This window comes from Colletotrichum siamense (genome assembly GCF_013390195.1).
Source record: "Colletotrichum siamense strain Cg363 chromosome Unknown KSG_Cg363_contig01, whole genome shotgun sequence".
Classification (NCBI taxonomy): Eukaryota; Fungi; Ascomycota; class Sordariomycetes; order Glomerellales; family Glomerellaceae; genus Colletotrichum; species Colletotrichum siamense.
This window is the reverse complement of record NW_023501014.1, coordinates 3,866,350-3,886,190: the sequence shown is the minus strand read 5'-3', so window position 1 is coordinate 3,886,190 and position 19,841 is coordinate 3,866,350. Positions and strand designations below refer to the sequence as shown.

At 52.1% G+C, this 19,841-nt stretch overlaps 5 protein-coding genes across 5 annotated transcripts; 2 read left to right on the top strand and 3 right to left on the bottom strand.

Moving 5' to 3' along the window:
• Window positions 1–2,348: 2,348 nt before the first annotated feature.
• On the bottom strand, window positions 2,349–3,127 carry CGCS363_v000993 (uncharacterized protein; the record flags this gene model as incomplete). Its single annotated transcript, XM_036632842.1, has 3 exons — window positions 2,349–2,673; window positions 2,773–2,998; window positions 3,046–3,127. The coding sequence occupies 3 exons, from the start codon at window positions 3,125–3,127 to the stop codon at window positions 2,349–2,351; spliced, it is 633 nt and encodes a 210-aa protein (XP_036502914.1).
• Window positions 3,128–3,466: 339 nt separating this feature from the next.
• Window positions 3,467–4,238, bottom strand: CGCS363_v000992 (uncharacterized protein; the record flags this gene model as incomplete). The annotated part of the gene is made up of 2 exons (XM_036632841.1): window positions 3,467–4,108; window positions 4,173–4,238. The coding sequence occupies 2 exons, from the start codon at window positions 4,236–4,238 to the stop codon at window positions 3,467–3,469; spliced, it is 708 nt and encodes a 235-aa protein (XP_036502913.1).
• Window positions 4,239–5,525: 1,287 nt separating this feature from the next.
• On the top strand, window positions 5,526–8,704 carry plo1 (Serine/threonine-protein kinase plo1; the record flags this gene model as incomplete). The annotated part of the gene is made up of 4 exons (XM_036632840.1): window positions 5,526–5,864; window positions 5,918–6,366; window positions 6,416–8,114; window positions 8,165–8,704. 4 exons carry the CDS (start codon window positions 5,526–5,528, stop codon window positions 8,702–8,704), a joined length of 3,027 nt encoding a protein of 1,008 aa, XP_036502912.1.
• A 7,013-nt stretch (window positions 8,705–15,717) lies between these two features.
• CGCS363_v000990 (Short-chain dehydrogenase TIC 32) lies at window positions 15,718–16,906 on the top strand (the record flags this gene model as incomplete). Its single annotated transcript, XM_036632839.1, has 4 exons — window positions 15,718–16,248; window positions 16,318–16,516; window positions 16,578–16,706; window positions 16,764–16,906. 4 exons carry the CDS (start codon window positions 15,718–15,720, stop codon window positions 16,904–16,906), a joined length of 1,002 nt encoding a protein of 333 aa, XP_036502911.1.
• Window positions 16,907–18,973: 2,067 nt separating this feature from the next.
• Window positions 18,974–19,516, bottom strand: CGCS363_v000989 (uncharacterized protein; the record flags this gene model as incomplete). The annotated part of the gene is made up of 1 exon (XM_036632838.1): window positions 18,974–19,516. One exon carries the CDS (start codon window positions 19,514–19,516, stop codon window positions 18,974–18,976), a length of 543 nt encoding a protein of 180 aa, XP_036501849.1.
• Between the last annotated feature and the right edge of the window lie 325 nt (window positions 19,517–19,841).

The window sequence follows — 19,841 nt, the reverse complement described above, 5'->3', positions numbered from 1 at the left end:
GCCTGCCGAATCAACGACACTGCAGCACATCCGCCGTCTGCATTGGTACGCTGCAGGATGGGCCTAAAAATAAAAAAAAAAGACGAGAGGGAACATCGTCGCTGAGAGCTCTGAGAGTGCGTGTGGTCAACTTTATTTTCGCGGGCGGTTCACGGCTCTTCGCCATTGGCTCCCCTCTCAGCAGTCCACATGGCTGCGGCCCACACTCTCCGGGGTTCTGGCCAACCATCTCAGCCGGCGCATCTGCCCGGAGGGGTTTGTCGTCACTTGTGCTACTGCAACCGCCGGGCAGATATCACAGCAATCTATTCACGCAGGTTTTCAACGACGGAGGCTGGACAATGGACGGCTCGGTCTCGCGAGGCGGTCAATTCCTTCTGGAATCACAACCCATCACTCTCGGCACATGAGCTCCACGCCAGAAATAGCTCCATCCCAGCGCCGTGGCCGTTGCGAGTGGCCCGACTTGCAGTGACCTGCGAGATCTTCTCATGCCATGCAACGCCATATCCCCGCGCGCCCGGATCCAATGGGCCGAATTGCTCACCGACATCGCAAGTTCCATCGCTTGCACGTGGATGGCAAAAACCTCGGTCGCTTGCCCTCTTGCGGTCGTCTTTCCCCTCACCAAGACTATCGATTCAAGAAACACAGTCTATTTCCATAATAGCGCTCATATCACCAAACTTTGGGGGCCATCATACGTCTGAAGGTTTGGTTTGTCAGATAAGCATACCATCCGGAATCCGACCTGGACCAAGCGCCTTCTCATCCATAGGCAAGCTTTCTTGACCATATCACGACGACTATCACGTAATATGGGTGTAATACGGCTACAATACGGCAACAATATGGGATCGTCCAGCCCCTCACCCTTGGTCTGAACGAACTTCAGGGTCCCCACTTGCAAGACTGTGTCTGGTCACTCACCAAAGACTCTTGCATGTGTTGGATGTGGCCTCTGCGGCACGACTCGGGTCACGGCTCCCAAGTGCCGCGTTGAGGTCACCAACGTGCATCTGCCAGTTGCTCGTGTCAGTCATTTTTCTCTGTCTTGCTATTGCCGCACAACCCCTGTCCCCTCCGTGGTGAACCCAACCCAGTCAACCGGGAACCAAGGCCATCCCCACTTGGAGGCGTCTATCTGCAGCAAAAGTCACAACGCAGAGAAGGGAACAGCCAGCAAGGAAGACATTCTAGAGCTTTTCCACGGCCACCTCGCGAGATCCACGGAGAAGGCGAGAGGCGAAGCGAAAAAAGTCGGGGCAGAAGAACCGAAAAACAACCATAAATCTGACGTAGATCACGAGTCGGATGAGACTGGCGACCAAACCTCGCGAATCGTGAGCTTGAGACCCTCCCGAGAGATAGCCAAGACTGAACTGTCGATTAAGACGCTGCTTGATTGGGACTTTGACTCTCTGCAGGCTACTCTAAACGTTTGGGGGATCAAACGCGCACTGCTGCACCTCAATCTCGTTACTGTCTGTTCTGATCTGCAGTCGTCGTCAGTGAGGAATAATAGTAGATTCGTGGTGGGAATAGCAAGCCGCGGGGTAGGGGAGGGGTGAGGTGTGAGGTGTGAAGAGTGAAGAGTGGGATTGATCAGCACGGCTCTTGGGCACAGCCGAGATGTGAGGAGAAGAAGCTGGGCTTGGACGAAGGAAGGACGAGGTTGTGACGGCTCTTTGCACGCCCCCGACGGCAAGTGCCTCATGTTGTCGTTGGACACCCACACCAGTTGCGACACCACGCACGGCTTTTGGTCCGGTTCAGAACTGTCAAGAGACTCGCGACCGCCCATCTGAGCATGGATCCCGGGCTTTCATCTGACGTTATGAGACGCGACAGGTGAAATCTGGCAGTAGTTCCAAACAACTTTTTCCGCGGGTGTCAACTAGTCTTCTGAGGCACGAACGACTAGTAGTTGTGACGGGCACGCCTCTTTTTTGGTTCTACTGGTTTTTGGTTGTGACCCTGCTCAATGATGATGTTGGCGGAGGTGGCTTGTCTGGCTGTCAAAGCCTTCAAACCCCACCACCATCTAAGCGGGTTGAGATCCCCCTCTCCCCTCCCCTCTCTCGTCTCAAGTCTCGAGTTTTCAACCCCCTGGTGAGCAACACGGAACACAGCCTCCCCGTTCCTGCCATCAACTAGCCCCCTTATCGTCATGCCAGTGAACGCCCCAGGATCTGGAGATTCTCGTCAGACAGCGGCGCAGACAGATGCCATCCGAATACCCAGCGTCGCACCCACCCAGCGAGTTGGCATTTCCTTCCTGCGCGAAGCCTCCCCCTTTCCCACTTTCCCACTCTCCCCTGCCCACGATCCCGGCGAGACGGTTCCGTTCAATGCGCGTTGGTCTCGATCTTGAGGAAGTCGAGAACCCGCTTGCCGTCTGCTTCGCCCAGCAGATCGAGGATCCGCGCGCGCCCGGGAGGGGTGGCGGCGAGGGCGGCTACTTCGGCTGGGGAGCGGCCGAGTTCGCTGAGGAGGTTCGCGGCGTGCTCTGTCAGGGGACGGCCGGCGGTCATGTGCTGGAGGAGGGAGATTGGAGACTGCTGAGGCTGGGGAGGGGGCTTTTGTGCGGAGGAACGGAGCGCGGCGAGGGTGCTGGGTAGGTCGGAAGCGGAGGCCAGGGGGATGAGAGGTATGTCGTGCTTGTCGAGCATCCTATTCGGCGGTGTTAGTTGAGGTTTCCTGCACGCTGCTGTGATGTGATTGCGGTGGTGATGATTGTGACTGTGATAGGATGTGTGTGACATGGCTTACTGGATTTGAAGCTTCATGAACGCCTCCATTGGGTCCTTCTTCTGTCCCAGCGGGTCCACGAGGAAGATGACGGCTGCGTTGCTGCCGCCTTCGAGGTTGGCGAGACGTTCAACGCGCTGCTCTGTAGTTTGGCCATCGAGATCTGCTGGTGTGATGAGGACCAGACGGAGAGAGCGGCGTTGCTCGGGGATGGGGAGGATGATGTCGTGCGATTTGATGTTGGCCTCTGTTGCGGTGTTAGTCTCCATCTGTCATGGAGGAAGGGTATGTTACCTTTGAGGCGAAGGGCATTGTCAGAGAGAGCGCGGACGGCTGGTGCCCATTCGGAGCGACTTCGAAGATTGGAGCACCACATGTCTGGACGAGTTCAACAATTGCCCCGGCTGAGTGAGTCACAGGTGTCAAGATGATGTGAAGTCCAAGCTTAGAGTAGAAGTGGCAGTTGCCTTTTTGAATTGTGATTGGTATCTTTCTATGAGGTGAGTATAATTGATGGAAACAGCAAGAGCTCCCTACCCGCTCTTGCCTTTTGGTTCCTTTTCCAAGAGTTGAGGTTCCGTCTAAATATGCCGCCCAAAGTCTATACAACACCGTACAAGTACAGTAAAAGCCCGCTCAATGGTATCATGGTGTATCGTATAATCAACCGCCTTCGCCCCCTCTTTCAGCATTGCCCATTGCCTCTTCTCGCCCCTCACGCAGCCGTCGGCGTCGGTGGTGATTGCAAAGTCGGCAACAGAGGCTTCTTCGTTTTGGGATCCCTCAGCTCCCGCAGCGCATTCTCCAACGCCTCGTATCGTTGCTGCCGCTCCCCTTCAGAGCGCGCCAGCTCCTCTTCGCGGCGTGTGAGCTCTTCCAGCTTGGCATCCAACATCTTGATCCGTTCCGCGTTGTGATCCGGCTTCTGTGACGCCTTCCAGTACTCGTAGATGATGATGGCACTTGCCACGCCCAGGATGAACGCATCGCCAATCACGTCCGCGAAGAGGTCGACGGCCTTGGCCTCGGGGAGCGGCCTGAACTTGCGGCGCCAGACGCTCGTCGGCTTCTTTTCTGCCCCTCCGCTGGAAGACGAAGAGGACTTGCGCCTGGCGGCGGCCTCGGGGTGCCCGGCCTCGAGCTTCGCCTGTTTCGCCTTGGCTTCTTCCTCCTTCTCGACCTGCTCTTTCGTCTTGACGGTGGGCGCTTCGGCTTTTTCCTTAGCTCTCATCTCGGCCTCGACGTTACGGAGGAGCGCAACGGAGAGGCGCATGTTGAGCTGGTGTATCGACTGGCCATAGCGGGCGGCGAAGGCGCGGAACTTGGGATGGTCGTGGGCTTGTGCCTTGATGCGGTTCTGCAGACGGATGGTGTTAGTCACACCAAGGAACTAAGATAACGGAAGAGAAGGTTGGACTTACCGCGCCGTACTTGGACACATGCCTCACGAAGAGGGCAGCAATCTTGAAGAGAGGCAGTGGCACCATGGTGGGGTGGTTCTCACGCGCCGATCGGAGGGGAGGGGTTCGTTGGTTGGAGGAGCGAGCTCCGAGAGCTCCGTGCTACGACTATGTCTTGGCCCGGGCTTGGCCGGAGCGTTTTCTGGTCAATTGGGTCGCGAGCGCTGGTAGACCTCACAGGCAAAGCAATTGAGGTTTCGTAGTTGCAAATATGTACAGAGTCAAGGAAATCGGGGTCTTCGGGATTGTCAATTAGGCAGCTGACGTCGCTGCGGGAGCTGGAGCCTTCCGTGGGGGAAATATTCGGAGCCCGCTCATTTGATGTTCCGCTTTATTTAACCTACCCTTCGGAGCCGATTCGAGTACGGGCACCCCCGGCTAGCTAGCCGGAGTGAGACCTGGGAATTTGGAAGCTCTCCAAGGTAGGGGTCCGGAGCCTTTGGCCAAGTTTCGCCGATGAAACTGTCCAAAGTTCACCAGACCTTAGCATCGATCCCATCTACTTAGTCGCCGGTCTGCCCATTTTGCAGAAGAGACCTAATGGCCGTGTTGCTCACTGAATGCACTTCCAAGCCGAGTCACGCTGGGGAGCATTTGTTGCTGAATGCGGAAGGCGTCCCCTGTCTGCTTACCTAAGGGCGAAAACAGGCGGTTGTGGGGCACCAGCAGGCACTTTGAGTGGCTCCCAGAGCAGACGTTAGCGCTCCGAGCTTGCAGTTTCCAGGGCAACGGTACGCGAGAAGAAGGTCAACAGCGACAGTAACACACCAACAACTGAACCCGGTCCTTTCACTCCACACCCAAAAGTTTACCGTTCGTCTCAACGGCGCATCATCCCGACACCTCTGATCCGTGTGTGAGTTGCTACGCCGGTCTGCCTTCATTTGGCATTTCAATTGCTTCGTTTTGGTCTTTGAATGCCGGGAACTGTTTGTTCAGCATTTTTTTCCCCAATTCGCACATGTACTCGCTGCTGCGAAACTTGTAAGTGTTTTGCGTTCCCCTTTCATTTCGTTGCTACCTACCTGCCCTTCGTTTTGTTTCGGCTCCTGCACTTGTTGCGGTCAGCGGGAGGTGCCCGGGACACACAGTTCACTTTTCTTTCCGCAACTTCAATCCGTCTTTCTTTGCACCTTTCCAGCTCGCGGTTTTCGCTCGCCTCCTCCAATGTGCTGACGATCGTGCCATTCCCAGGTCCCTCCTCTCCACCATCCAGGGACAATCCTGATCCTCGCATAACAACCTCTCTTGCTCCCGAGAGCTCGCATCTCTCTCGAGACCGCATCGACACACGAGACGCGCGCGGCCACAGCCATGGCCCATAGACTGGTGGCTAAAGGGGGCGTCGATTTGGAGGCCTTGTCGCCTAGGGACGCTAACGCTCAACGTATGCCAAAGGCAATCGAAATGAAGACGACGAAGCCTGTCGCCCAGCTCAAGGCGGCCAAGGACAAGGAGCCGCCGCCGCAACCCCCCGCCGCTGTCGACGAGCCTCCGAGCTCAGACCGTCCCAATGGCGCCGTCTACCAGGTTGGCAGGATGCTCGGCAAGGGCGGTTTCGCCGTGTGCTACCAGGGATATCTCATGCCGGAGCGCAAGAAGTATGCCTTGAAGATTGTCCGGAGCCAGATGCCCTCCAAGATGATGCAGAAGGTCAGCAGCACGTCGCGCGGTGATTTGATTTTGAGGTCTAACATCTTGCGCAGTTCCAAACCGAGCTTCAGATTCACTCCAAGATGAACCAGAAGAACATTGTGCAATTCTTCAGGGCATTCTCTTTCCACGACTGCATGTACTTGGTCCTCGAGCTCTGCACCAATGGCTCTCTCATGGACATGGTCAAGAAGCGCAAGGGCCTGACCGAGCCCGAAGTCCGTTTCTACTCTGTTCAAGTCGCTGGCGCCATTAAATACATGCACGGAAAGGGAATCATTCACCGCGACTTGAAGATGGGAAACATCTTCTTGGACCACAGAATGAATGCCAAGGTCGGAGACTTTGGATTGGCTGCGTTGCTGGTTACTGGCCGGGACATGCAAACCATAAGAAGGACCACTTTGTGCGGCACACCCAACTACATTGCCCCCGAGATTCTCCAGAAGGGAAAGAAGGGACATGACCACATGGTTGACATTTGGAGTCTGGGTATCATCATGTTAGTCTTGCCGACGATGATCTGCTTGGAAAAGTGCTGACAGAGACAGGTTCGCCATGTTGACATCCAAGCCACCTTTCCAGTCCACGAGCACCGAGGAAATCTACCGCCGCGCGAGAGAACGCGACTACGAATGGCCGAACCCAGAAACTTCGTCCAAGTTCATCAGCCAAGAGGCCAAGGACTGCGTTGCTACGATGCTCGAGGACGCTGATATGAGACCCGACCCTGACATCATTGTTCAACACCCGTTCTTCACCTGTGGCTACATGCCTGTGGAAGAAGACATGACCACCAGACTACTGACACTGCCACCCGATGGCTCGGAATTCTACGCGACCCGCATGAGCTCCAACCTGCAGGCAATCACCCAAAGAAACCATGAGGACATGTGCAGAGAATGTGGAGTGGGACCTTGGACACCCGTGCAGGTGGTTCACACTCAGACGTGGAAAGAGATGGCGGCCGAGGAGAAGTCTGGCTTGACGCCAATGATTCCCCTTGGTGAGGATGTTGTCTACAGACCCTTCGATGACTGGCTGGCCGAGAAGCGACAGGCTAGCGAGAGGCGTCAAGCACGCGCACTCGCTGCTTCGTCATCTTCCCGCTCCGAGAGCACGAGAGAGCAACAGCAGCTTGCTGCTTCGCAGACTGCACCATCTGGTTTGCTGCGCCAGCCTCCTCAGAGCTTTGCTGCTCAGCAAAGGGCACAAAACCGACCTCCGGCTATGGCTAGCAGCACCAGATCACGACCTCCTCCAGAAGCGTCTTCACAACCTGCTGAACCTGTGCGGCCGAGATCCGTCAGACAACAATCCGCGCCGGAACCTCAAAGAACAAACCAAATGTCAGAGGCGCCATTGAGAAAGGCGACTGCCAGTCGACGAACGCCGCTACCGACAAGCCAGTCGACAAGCGCCCTCCCTAGTCAGGCTATGGTGCCGCAGTCCTCCAGCCAGCCCACCGTCACAATGACTGGTCTGATGGAGAACTTGAAGATCTCATCCGATAAGACGGAAATGGCTTCGCTCTTCAGCCCGTCAGAACGCCCAGAGCCGGTGGCTAGCTCAAAACCGGATGTTGTGTTGGAGCGTCTTCGTCGACTTCAAGGTGAATTGGAGCGTGCCCTGAACGCTCGCACGATGGCCATAATCTCGTCCAAGGACGTCACCCCTCCTCACCCCAACGTTGTTGTGAAGTGGGTCGATTACACGAACAAGTTTGGCCTTGGCTACATCCTGAACGATGGTGGTGTTGGCTGCATCCTGCGCGATATCCCCACTACTGAGAGCAGCAAGACACTCACACTTCCCTCGGCGTGCATGCTCGTGCGTGATGCCGAGAGGCATATCGAGCGACGGCATGACGAGACATACCCTGAGAGACATCAGCCTCTGCCGCCTGGACAGGACATTCACTTCTACGAGAACAACGGCGAAACGGGCTTGGCTCGAGTTTCGGTTTCCTCGAAGCAGTTCCGCGTACCGGTTTATGAGGACGGTACCCCTGGCAAGCTGAACCCCGGAAGGGATGTTTACGAGCACCGCAAGAGGGAAAGAGTCATTCTGTGGAAGAAGTTTGCAAACTACATGATTGCTTACGGCAGAGATGAGGCAGTCCCCGCTGAGGAGACGCCCATTCGCTCGTCCGAGTTCACTGTCAACAACTCTCAGCCGTCGGACTTGGTGACCTTCTACCAACGCTTTGGTGATGTTGGTTGCTGGGTCTTTGGCGACGGGCATCTCCAGGTTAGTTCTTTCCGTTTTCCAATGACCTGACTCGACTAACAAAATTGCAGTTCAACTTCCCCGACCATACCAAGATTGTTCTGAACGCTGCTGGAACATGGTGCCACTTCTGGCATCTCCCTATGGATGCGGCCCATAATCTGGCAACCACTGGCAGTTTGGGAGCTGCCGCGCTTGACGAAAGGGCCATGCTGTCATATCCTTTGCAAACGCTGCTCAATTTCCAGACGAAGCCCTCGTCAAGTCGGGCTACTCGCCCTACCACCACCTCCCGCCGCCGACCTGAAATCCCCGTTGAACTTCAGGGAATTCCGGCCGCCAACGACTTCCGTCGGAAGATTGAGTTCATCAAGAACGCCGTCAAGGAGTGGACGACCAACGGTGGCTTGGGCAACAGCGCCATGGACCGTGAGCACCGTCTGCGCTGGGGCGGCCACCGCGAGACGGTCATGGGCAACACCCCTATCAAGGGTGTTTGGGTTACTGTCGGAGCTCGCTGGGGCGACACCAGACTGTCGGCTTACATTGACCCGACCAACCCCATGGAGATGGGAGAGGAGATTGACGAATCAAAGAAAAGACGTCACTGAATGACAGAAGTTCTGGCACGCCCAGAGCAAGAGAGGACTCTGCATTGTTACGCATGTTTTATGGATAATTACATTTCAGCCAGTCCGGCTCGCCGGCTGGTGCTCACGAGATCATGCCATGGTCAACAAGACGAGGGATGGCTTTTGGGTTGGGCATCTTGGGAGTTTGAGGGCTTTGCGGACATAGCAATGGCGTCGTGGGAGCATAATACACTGTTACGAGTATCTACGCAGCGCTTTTAATTCCTTGGTTCTTTCCTGATGTCTGTTTACATGCACGTTCGTTGATGTTCTCTTGTGTGGGTTGTAGCTGCCGTTGCCACGTCGTTGGCTGACGGTGTTAGTCGGAGGAGCTCAGCGTCCACCTTCCAACTTTGGGCCTCCATACTTGATCAGAAGGAACGAAGACAGCTGCTTCGCGACTTGCCAGGTTTAGTTGTAGGCAACAGCGACTGCCATGGATCAGGAGCAACCGCTTCTTTATCAATCATTCTCGCACATTTCCGCAACGTCACCCAAGCATCCAACATCACCATTGACATCCACGGCGGACGTCAACCACGGTATTGCAATCGTTGCATCATCACCACAATCGCTCAACATACAGTCACTCAGCCAGTAGTTTTCAACTTTATTCACGCTACTTCTCACCAGGCTCTAGCCGTTCTGGCTTTGTCCTCTTCGTTACCTCATCATGGCTTCCTCATCGTCATCGCTGTTGCCATCGCCTCCGTTACCATCCTCTTCCGCCTCTGCTCCCGATTCGCCCCCGCCAATATTGCACGCGTCGTCTCCGCCAACTTATCCACACTTTGGTTCCGCCGTTCCAATCATACTCTGGAATATTGATACCAATACTTGTCATACCTTTAACGAGGACCCGCCGGAATACATCACTCTCTCACACAGCCACGAAGAAGACACAGAAGAAGACATCGAGACCTTGAGACTCGACTTCATAACATACGTGGCAAAAGAGCATTGTATCAGTTACGCCTGGCTTGATCCACATTGTATGGGCCAGACACAGGACGAGATTAGTCGTTCTGTTGAGTCCATGTTCAAGTACTACCAGGGAGCCAGGTTCTGCTGTGTGTGGCTTCGAGGCCTGAGCATTTAGAATGTGTGGGACCAATCTTGTCATCCGTGTTTCACTGAAAGCTGGTTACTTCAGAATCTGCTGGCGTCCAAATGCATCCAAGTCTACGGCGGGGAACGATTATTTATAGGACAGGTCACAAAGATGACAACGCAAGAATCTCGAGAAGACTCGGAGGACCGCTTCCTATGTCGCCTGGCGAACAGCATGCGACTTCCACCCACTGTCTTGTCATGTCTATGGCCCGAGATACACTCTCGTTTCACCGTTGCTCAAAAAATGAGCTGGGCAGCTGGACGAAAGACGCGGGAGCCCGAAGATAGGGCATACTCGCTATTGGGAATCCTCGATGTGAATGTTCCGATACGATACCCTAATCAGAACGCCTTCAGAGAGCTACAGCAGAACGTCGTCAACAGGCATCCAAAAGACCAGTCAATCTTTGCCTGGGCTCTCGGCAGTTGGCAGCCTAGCACAATCACAGGAGGTTTATGGGCAGAATCGCCAGACGGATTCGCCGGCTGCAAACGCGTCTTTTTCAAAGACGAAAATCCGGCCGTCGACGGATCGCTTATGCAATTAACTCCCCAACACTCGCTCTTCCTATCAGCGCCCATCGTAATGTCAGAGTCAGACTCCCACCATCACCCATACATGCTAATCAACTGTGCGATCGAAGCCCTTAATGGCAAGCTTGTCTCTATCGGTATCCCGCTATGTCAAAGCAGTGACAAAGAATACTCCCGGCCGGGAGGAATCGCTCCGAGACCTCTTCCCTCTTCTTTACCGCCGCACCCCCAGTACACGCACAACATCGAGATCGCCCCTAGTGCGGGCCTTCATGGGAGACGGCGATTCTCACTGACATTTGATCCAGGATTGGGAGACATCCAGCATTGGTTCCCCGCCATTGGCTCTATTGCGTATTACCGGCTAGTCCATGACAAGAAGAATGGTCAAATTTGGCACTTTGAGTCCTATCCGGGGTTGGAAGCACCCACGCAAGAAATTCTTCATGTACAAGTTGGAAAGTCGAGTCTGACCATGGACTTTTTGGCCATCAAGCTCGAGTTGAGTTGGGGTTTACGCACCTGCCATTGGGATATCACAGCCTGGCGGGCTGCTCTCACGAGAGGAAATTTCCAGAACTACCAGGAGCTCTTCTCCTACTACGGTTCCGTACTTCGAGTGGGGCGACGCGATGATGGGGTGCTTTATGTTGCAAAAGACTAAGAGCCCTTGCGGGACAGTGCCGGAGACGATACCGACGAGGAGAGAGGCCTCGAGATTAGATTTGGATTCAATGACGACGCCGACTGGGAAGACGAGACCGACGATGGAGAGCAACCCGGGAGCACATTCGGGTCTACAGGGCAGCTGGTGGATAACGAGCACGGGCGGCGACCCAGGTATGGTTTTGAAACCGACGCCGACTGGGAGGGCGACACAAACACATAGACAGGACCAAAACGATGCCGAAGATGCCGGCAGCAAGACCGAAAAAGAAATGCCGCGAAGACAGCGTTTGCTAGTTATGATAGTGTATAAGAGCAACCGTCAGCGGCTGGTCAGAGCGAGTATGCAATCGATCGCAATGATCGCAATTCTTATTCAAAATATGTGTCCCTAATCTTGCCATGGATTGCTAGTCGCCATTAATGTGAAAAGATCGAAGCTATTCGTGGTCGTTGCAGTGATCCTCGTACGCATCATTCCAGAGAGATGGATGCCTTGCCGCCACGGAATGACGGCGACATCAGGTAAGAAGTAAGTCAAGTCTCCTGGATATTTAGAAGGGCGCTTACAGACTACAGTCAGCTGGTTAGAGCAGCCGTTGTGTAGTTAAGTTAAACACTACCATTCAGCGGTCGGTCAGTTTAGTTCTAGCCGTGCGCCAAGGACAGACCTTTGAAAGTGTGTTCATGCAATTTAAACGATATTTAAGAGTCTGGACTATCACTTAAAGTCGTAGTTTCAGTGTTGCTGCATATTGCTGGCTTCACCTATGTTTAACTCCTCCTACTACTCCTGGTAACAGCTCCTGTTAGAATGACTAGATCAGCTTATTTTCACGCAAGCTTCTCTATATCTAATTAAGTTTTGATTCTATGACTTCATGTTCCACTTCGTCTCATCGGTATAGCCATTGGTCCATTCCATGCAGTTGCTAATTTCGTTGGCTTTGTCCCGCGTGCTGCCGTGATAGTCACCTTGCTCTTCCGTTACCACCACATACGACCATACCCACTGGAAAACTCGGGATCCCGTCCGCTCTCCCATAGATAAGCCAGTGAGGGCTGGATCAGTAGTTGGGTCGGTGACGACCAGCGAATACCCGGTGTTGTATGTTTTTTGGTGTTTTGACCTTCAGTTTTGCAGCTCTGTTGAGGGCTGTGTATGGAAGAGCAACGATAACCCCCGAACGAAGAGGCCTCCTTCCTCTACTGAGACTCTATCCCTAGGGTGGCTTCCGAATGCAGTGTCTAATGTGGATTTGTAGACTTTTGTCATACTGGGTGGGGTTCCTCGGCTCTTCGCAACTCCATCTGAGGGCGAAGTGCAACAGGGTGTGGGAGTGTTTTGCATCACAAAGGGTTATATATTAGCTTCAACCCCACTTATCGTCTGCTTCTCAGATATTTACATAAGTAGGTATGGAACGCGGGCGTCGTTAGAAATCTATATCAGAACAAAACCTCAGCGTCCACTTTTGCCCTTTGCGATCCCCACCGCGAGATGTCCTTTAGGACGGAATGATGAGTCGACATATATTCACCATCCTTCACGAGATCCTGTTAACACTGTAAGCTTGGAAAAGTTGAATTCAGAGGCTTTTACAAACTTTTTTCGCATGCAGAAATTACCGTACTTACCAATAAAAAGCTCGGGGTCCCGTCCGCTCTCCCACAAACCACCAGCCGTTCAGCGCTAGGTTAGCAGCTGATAACCATGCCTCGTGACATGTTGTATTCGTAAATAGATAAGGTAAACAGATAGATGCGGCCTCGCATACCAGAGCTAAACCAACGACTCCTCTCTCTCTTCTACCGCCATTGATCAGGAGTTTTGCTAGTCCGGCAGTGAAATTTAGCTATCTGGGCAGTGCCTATGCGGTGGAAAAGAAGGAGAATTCCAAGGCGGATCAAACGGATAATGTGAAAATGAATGACGTGGAAACGAATGACGTGGAAACGGAGGATGTGAAAACAGAGGAGGTGGTGGCGTTGGAGGGGAAAACGAACAATGTGACGGAGGCGGAAACACCGGGGAAGGAGGTCGCGAATGCTCATAGAAGAAAGGATGACCCGGGGGTAGAGGATGGCCGTTATAGGTAATTGTAGGGGCATGTGAACAGTCCAAAAGCGAATGTTGGGGAGACGGAGGTCGACAAAGCAGAGGTTGATAAGACGGAGGTCGATAAGGCGGAATTTGGACTGGCGGAGGTTGTAGAGGAGACGGCACCGGCCGGGTCACTTCCACCGGCCGGGTCGGCGACGACTGTCCCCGACTGGGCCCGCAACAGGAACCGGCCCCTCCAGGGGTCAAGGGTATCTACCTAAGGTAGGTACGGAGGTGCGCTTCAAAAGTTTCTGCCCGAAATGCCAAGACGTTCGTACCAGAATTACCCCGTTAACGTTATCAGTACTTTCAAGTACAGACACTCGGAATAATCTCATAATTTGCCCCCTATAGAGCCCCCTGTAGGCCCCTATCGAGTCGGATTATCTGATAAGAGATGTACTCTAGAGGGATGTCATGTACCTAGGATCTTCCGGGCCCACAGCTACCTTCTAGGCGTGGGCAAGGACTTTTGAACCGCACCTCTGTAGGTAGGATAAGAAAGAGTGGGCTAGTACCCGAGAGTGCCCCTGCTTTAAGAACGAAGCGAGCAGGGGGCTCCCCCGGGTAGTGAAGTACTTATTCCAACGCCTTTCCACCTCTTCTCACTTTTCTCACATATCAAGACCAACAAGGCGTACCATACCGCCTGCTTCTTTTCCAAAAAGGCCTTCTCAACACCCACCGCATCATCATGCCTAATACCTCGACTACTTTCCCTTCCTATCAAGAGCGGCTAGATGCGGGGGCAATAGGCCTCACCCCCGACGCAGCCCGCATCTTTTGGAAGCTCCAAGGACCGCTGTCAACCTGTGTCTTCGTCGTGGAGGATCACCGCAACATGGAGTCAGCTCGCGAGCCCTACGCCCGCCAGGATTCCTGGCATCCTGTCTCCCAGGCATCGGTCACGGAACCCAAAATCGGGTCCATCGCCGTTACTGTGGACGCCCTGCGGCAGTGGCAAGAGAACTGGCTCGAGCTGCATGAGCGACATGCAGACCCCGACGATGACGATTGCGTCTTTGGAAAGCTAGATCCAGAGTTGTACGCTCAGTCGGATGATGAGGAGGAGGTCGACGAAGACAGTGAGGAAGACAGACTGGAACTTCTGCGGTGCTGCGGTACAGACCGACCCGCCAAGGGGAAGTCCCTGATTGTCAAACCTTCGGATGATTCAAAGGGATTTGTCACGGTCCATGATTACATCTCAGCAGTCCACCCGTGGCTGATGGGTATTAGGGAAGATATTATCCAAGCGGATAACGTGTGGGGAGACAGGACGGCAAAGGACTACGAAAGGCTGGTGGTCGAGTACAACATTCCGCGAACTTTGATGATCATGGACGAAGACAGGTTTCTCATGGCAAACGGCTCAAAGCAAAGGCCTTCTGCAGTCAGTACTACTTCATCCGGTATTGATTGGGCCGCAGTGGCGCGGGAACCTCCCAACTATAAGGGTATGTACATCCCCAACCTAGACACTATGCCCAAGCACCTGCTGCCCAAGGACTTGCAGTAGGGCGCGTCTGGCTGCTGGTGGGATTTGGGGGGGAATACGACTTCAAAGATTTCTTGGGGCGATTCGGCCATGAAAATCGATGCACATGGTACTCGCAGCCTGGCACGCAACAATGCCATGGCAAACCCTAAACCTGGTGGTGTTCTGTGGTTATTCCTGGGTCGTCTCCCACGAGAATTGATTGAAATCCCGTTCTTGAAGTCCTTGATTGTATCTCGGGCGTATACAAGTCCAACCGCGAAGGGGCGATGGTTTCACTCGAGGATAACCATATGCGCGATGGTGAAAAGGCGAGGGCGCATGGCAACGCTAGCGCCTCAAGGAACATTTCCGTTCAGCAAATCCGTTCGGCCATCTCGAGACGGAACGTTCCAGCCGCCGCCAGGCCGCTCCGATACTACCGGGCCTCAGTCAAGGGGCAAGCGCTTGCTGATCTGCCTGGTGAGTTCGGAGTTGAGGCGTCTCGATCCCCCCGGTTCGGGCCGGGTGCAACGCCGCTGCTAACAAGCTCGAATCTTACGACTTGTGCTGACAAAACAGCGACCGATTGTTAGGCCGCTTTGGATGTAATATTGCCTCGCTTGGTCCCTTGCTCGCACCGCTCACGCATATTAATGGCTGCTGGACGAACCGCGCCGCGTTGGCGCGCGACTGGCGCGGACGTGAATTGCCCCGTCGAGCAGACGCTCTGGGAGACGAAGCACACCAATCGAGGCTCTACTCAACGTGAACTGCAGGCTGACTGTTGAGAGAAATGCATGGGTATTCCACTCCGAGACCAGAGGCGATTGATCATCACGCCGACCCGGCGTTTACCGTACCACGCCACGATGAACTCCCAGCTCCTGCCTCGTCTCTGTTGTGGCTCACGAGATGCAGTCCTACTAGTATATAGGTCTTTAGGAAAAATAAAGGCACAAATCATGTTCGGATGGAGGGAGGAGCACGGCGCTCGAATCCAACTGAATCCTCTGCCACCAGTTCGCGCAAACCACCCGCTCCCCCGTCCCTTTACTTGACACTTCCTTGTAATCCAGCAGCACCAGACACACAAACATGAACACGGACAAGAGAACGGCTGGCGAGCTCGCCACCCTATACGCCGCGCAAATCAAGAGAAAGATCATCCTGACGACCGGCGTGTCCCCCGGTGGTGTGGGTGCCGCCTTCGTCAAGGCACTTGCGACGGCCGAGCCCGCACTGCTCGTCCTTGCTGGCCGCAACCCCGGCAAGGTCCAGCAGACTGTCGAAGCTATCTCGGAGCAAGGCTCCAGCGTGAAAGTCCGCACTCTGGACCTCGACCTCGCCTCGCTGGAAGGTGTCCGCAAGGCCGCGGCAACGGTAAACGCCTGGGACGATGTGCCCCGGATAGACGTCCTCGTGAACAATGCCGCGGTGATGGCCGTCGACTGGGCGGCCTCGCCCGAGGGACTGGATAGGCAGTTCGTCACGAACTATCTGGGTCCTTTCCTCTTCACCAACCTCCTCATGGACAAGCTGCTCAAGTCGCCTGCTCCCCGCATCGTCAACGTGACCAGTGACGGTCATCGTCTGGGCCCGGTCCGGTTCGATGATTACAACTTCCAAGTGAGCTCAGTCCCCCCTCCAGTCCCATCCCAGGCCCCGAGACCATACGCGCTAACTCTCGCTGCACAGGACGGCAAGAATTACAACAAGTGGCAGAGCTACGGCCAGTCCAAGACGGCAGTCATGCTGATGGCCATTTCGCTGGCTGAGAAGCTCGGCGCCCGGAACAAGCTGACGGCGCTCAGCGTTCACCCAGGGCTCGTCATGAGCAACCTCGGCAGCCACCTCAAGCTGTACGGCGAGTCCAACCAAGACTTCGTCTCAATGAGTATGTGCCGGTCCATCCGTCTCACGTTCCCCCCGAGACGAAGAGTCTAACAGAGGAGCAGTGGACCTCGATCGCCTTCTTGGCAACGCACCCGCCTTTATCGATTGGTCTAAGGTCTCCTTGATGCCTGATCCTCCCGAAGTCGGTGCCAACACCCTCGTGTACGGTGCCTTTGACCCGGAAGTTTCGAGTAAGTCTCCGTCGAGTTACCTGGCCCCATTTCGATGCATTCATCTGACGTCCGCAGAGCACAACGGGGGCTACCTTCTTAGCTGCCGTCTGGCCGATCCCTGGACCGACACCGTGAGGCCCTGGGCTACCAGTTCTTTCGAAGCGGCGAGGCTTTGGAAGCTTTCGGAGAAGCTGCTGGGTCAGGGGTTCTCCTTCTAAGGGGAAGAGACGACCAGCACGTACTGTGAACAATTGACACGCTTTTAAACAACTTCTTTTGTAAAGAGGGCCCGACGCTTTCTTCGGAGCGGTGCGGTATACTCTAGAAGAAACAAACCAGGTAACATGCGGCCACCGCGGGATCTAACAAGGCGTCAGAGACGGCGATGATTGTTTTGTATTTTCCCTTCCGCTCAACCACTCCGGAAGTAGATCACGGAACCTACGTTGGACTTCTCTAGCATTCACAGGGCAACGGGGTACTCTTTGGAAACGCCTTCAGCAGCAAAGAGACTGCTATTCGTCGACATCTGCGGATGCTTAGACTCTGCCTTCAGGTGAATCTAATCGACGGTCTCTGCCAGTGAACGACAGCATCCACTTTTGCTCTTCTCGGCCCCCACCAGACAGTATGGTTGGGACCGGAAGACTGGGTCGTCACATTTTGTGAAGAATTCTTTTGTGAATTTTTGTATGACCAGGGATACATAAGAGGTCCCCCTTACTCTAACTACCCCCTATATATCTAGTAAACTACCCCTATTAACTACTACTACGCTATAGCGATCGTGTATATATCCTTAAGTTCCTTTAATAGGGCGTTATACTTCGATAATATAAGATACTCGATTTAATTAACGTCGTATAGCTTATTCGTTTTAAAGTTTATTTTAATATACTTAAAATATCTCTATACCTCAGCTTAATAATATATTATTTTATTAAGGTATATTAATAGAAAGTAGTAGTATATTTAATATACTATTAAGCTTTATACTAAGGAACTAGGTTATATATATAAAAATCTATATACTTTATTTTAGTTCTTTTAAGTAATTATAAAGAGGTTATTACTACTTTTAAAGTAATAATAGATAGTATTAACGTAGTATAATAATAATATCTTAATATTAAAAGAGTAATAGGTTATAGTAGTATAAAGAGGGAGATATTTACTCCTTATTATTAAGGTGATTTACGCTCTCTTTATATACCCCTATAGGTAGCTATAGAGGTTTCTCTCCTAGGCTATCCTAGCTCTCGAATATTTCCCTGTGAGAGTTATACAGTAGTTAATAAGGTGCGCCTCTAGGCGGCAAACTGCGGAAGAAAAGTTAGAAGGGAAGAAAGACTGGGTCGTCAGATGTTAACTATCCCTCAGCTACTTCTATTGAAAGTGAAATATTTTAAGGAACAGACCCTAACGAGTATTTGAAACCTTTTGTTCTAACGAGGGTCTCATTCACTTGTGTTTACAATGCTCTCAAGAGATGTCAAGAGTGATGAGATGTTGGAAAGGTATGGTGCTTATGATGCTCGGTTTCCTCACTTATAAACCTAGACTGGGGCAAATTTAGACCGCATGTAAAAGACATCGAACCCAAAACAAACACTTCCAGACTCGATGGTAAGAATATATCAAAACGTCAGCTTAATAAATCTCAAACGCTAGAGCCTCCTCCGCTAGTACCCACAAACACCACCAGAACTGCAGTATCTTTCTTCCCTTCTAAGTTTTCTTCTTCGCAGTTTGCCGCCTAGAGGCGCACCTTATTAACTACCGTATAACTTTAATAAAGAAATATATAGAGGGAGCGTAACCTCTATAGCTAACCTATAAAGTATATAAAAAGGATTTTTAAGCTACTTAGCTAAGTAGAAATAACCCCTTATTATACTATAGCCTATATTTAAAACTTTCTAAAATAAATCTTATATATACTTCTTATTTAATTAATATAGTTTTTACTATTAATAATATTAAATATCTAAAAAAAACTAATTTACTATATATTTAATAATAGCTTAGTTATATCTTTATAACTAAAAATAATAATATAATATCTCTATACTTCTTTATAATATATATTAAGTTCTTAGAAAACCTTTAGAACTAAGTTCTCTATTAAATTAAGTAGAGATTTAAAAAAATCACTAAAAACTTAAAAAATAAGAGTAATATAAAGGAGATTAATAAGATATTTAATAAGAAATATAGTAAATAGTTCTAAAAACTAATTACTATTATTACTTTTATCTAAGGATATAGTAATTAAGAAAACTAGCTTAAGTTAGGGTAGAGGAAAAAAGGGTCCTTATATTCCCTATAGTTATATAAAAATTCACAAAAGAATTCTTCACAAAATGCAGAACTGCAGCATAAGCAGCTGTCGCAGACACAACTTCGCCTATCTTGTCCAAAAACATCGGAGCTACCGCCGCGAAGCTCGTGACGCAGATCGTTGTAGTTACGAGTGAGGTGATGAGACCTGGTTTCAGTACCATGAGTATCATGGGACCGATGAGGAACAAATTGCCAACGACAGCCAAGGCGAATACCTCCATGTATTTTCGGAGGGCCTTCCTTCGAAACCAGTAGTCAGGTTGCTGCGAGGTTTCGAATTGCTTCTTGCGATCGGGGGGTTCGGGAATAGAATTCTGTTGAGAGCGTAGCAGCCTTCCTAATTCCTTCTTAGACTTTTTGGCGGTTCCAAGGGTTTCGTCTAGTTCAGAGGACAGCAGGCTGTCTGATATTTGCTTGGGGATTTTGGCGGTTCCGCGGTCTTCGCTGCCAGTATTGAGCAGATTCTTCCAGGCATCTCTAAGCATAGCTTGTTGTGACGTTGTTTCTGTTGTGATTGTAAAAGGATCTTTGACATTCGATGTCAATCCGAACTTGTTCATGTACTCCATGTCTCGCAAGGCCGCAGCTTGTTCATGTTCATTAGCCAAAGTCGATAGTCTGTAAAGCTTTCCTGGACTCACTGTAATCCCGAAGCTCTCCATCTAGGACCTCGCAGAGCGGTTCAATGTTTTCGGGTGTTGATGTGATGATGTTGAAGGCTTGTTTCGAAATGCGTTTCAATCGGAAATGCATACACATACTTTGTAGGGCAGCCATGTCCAGGACGAAATCCTTGTTGTATCGGTAGAG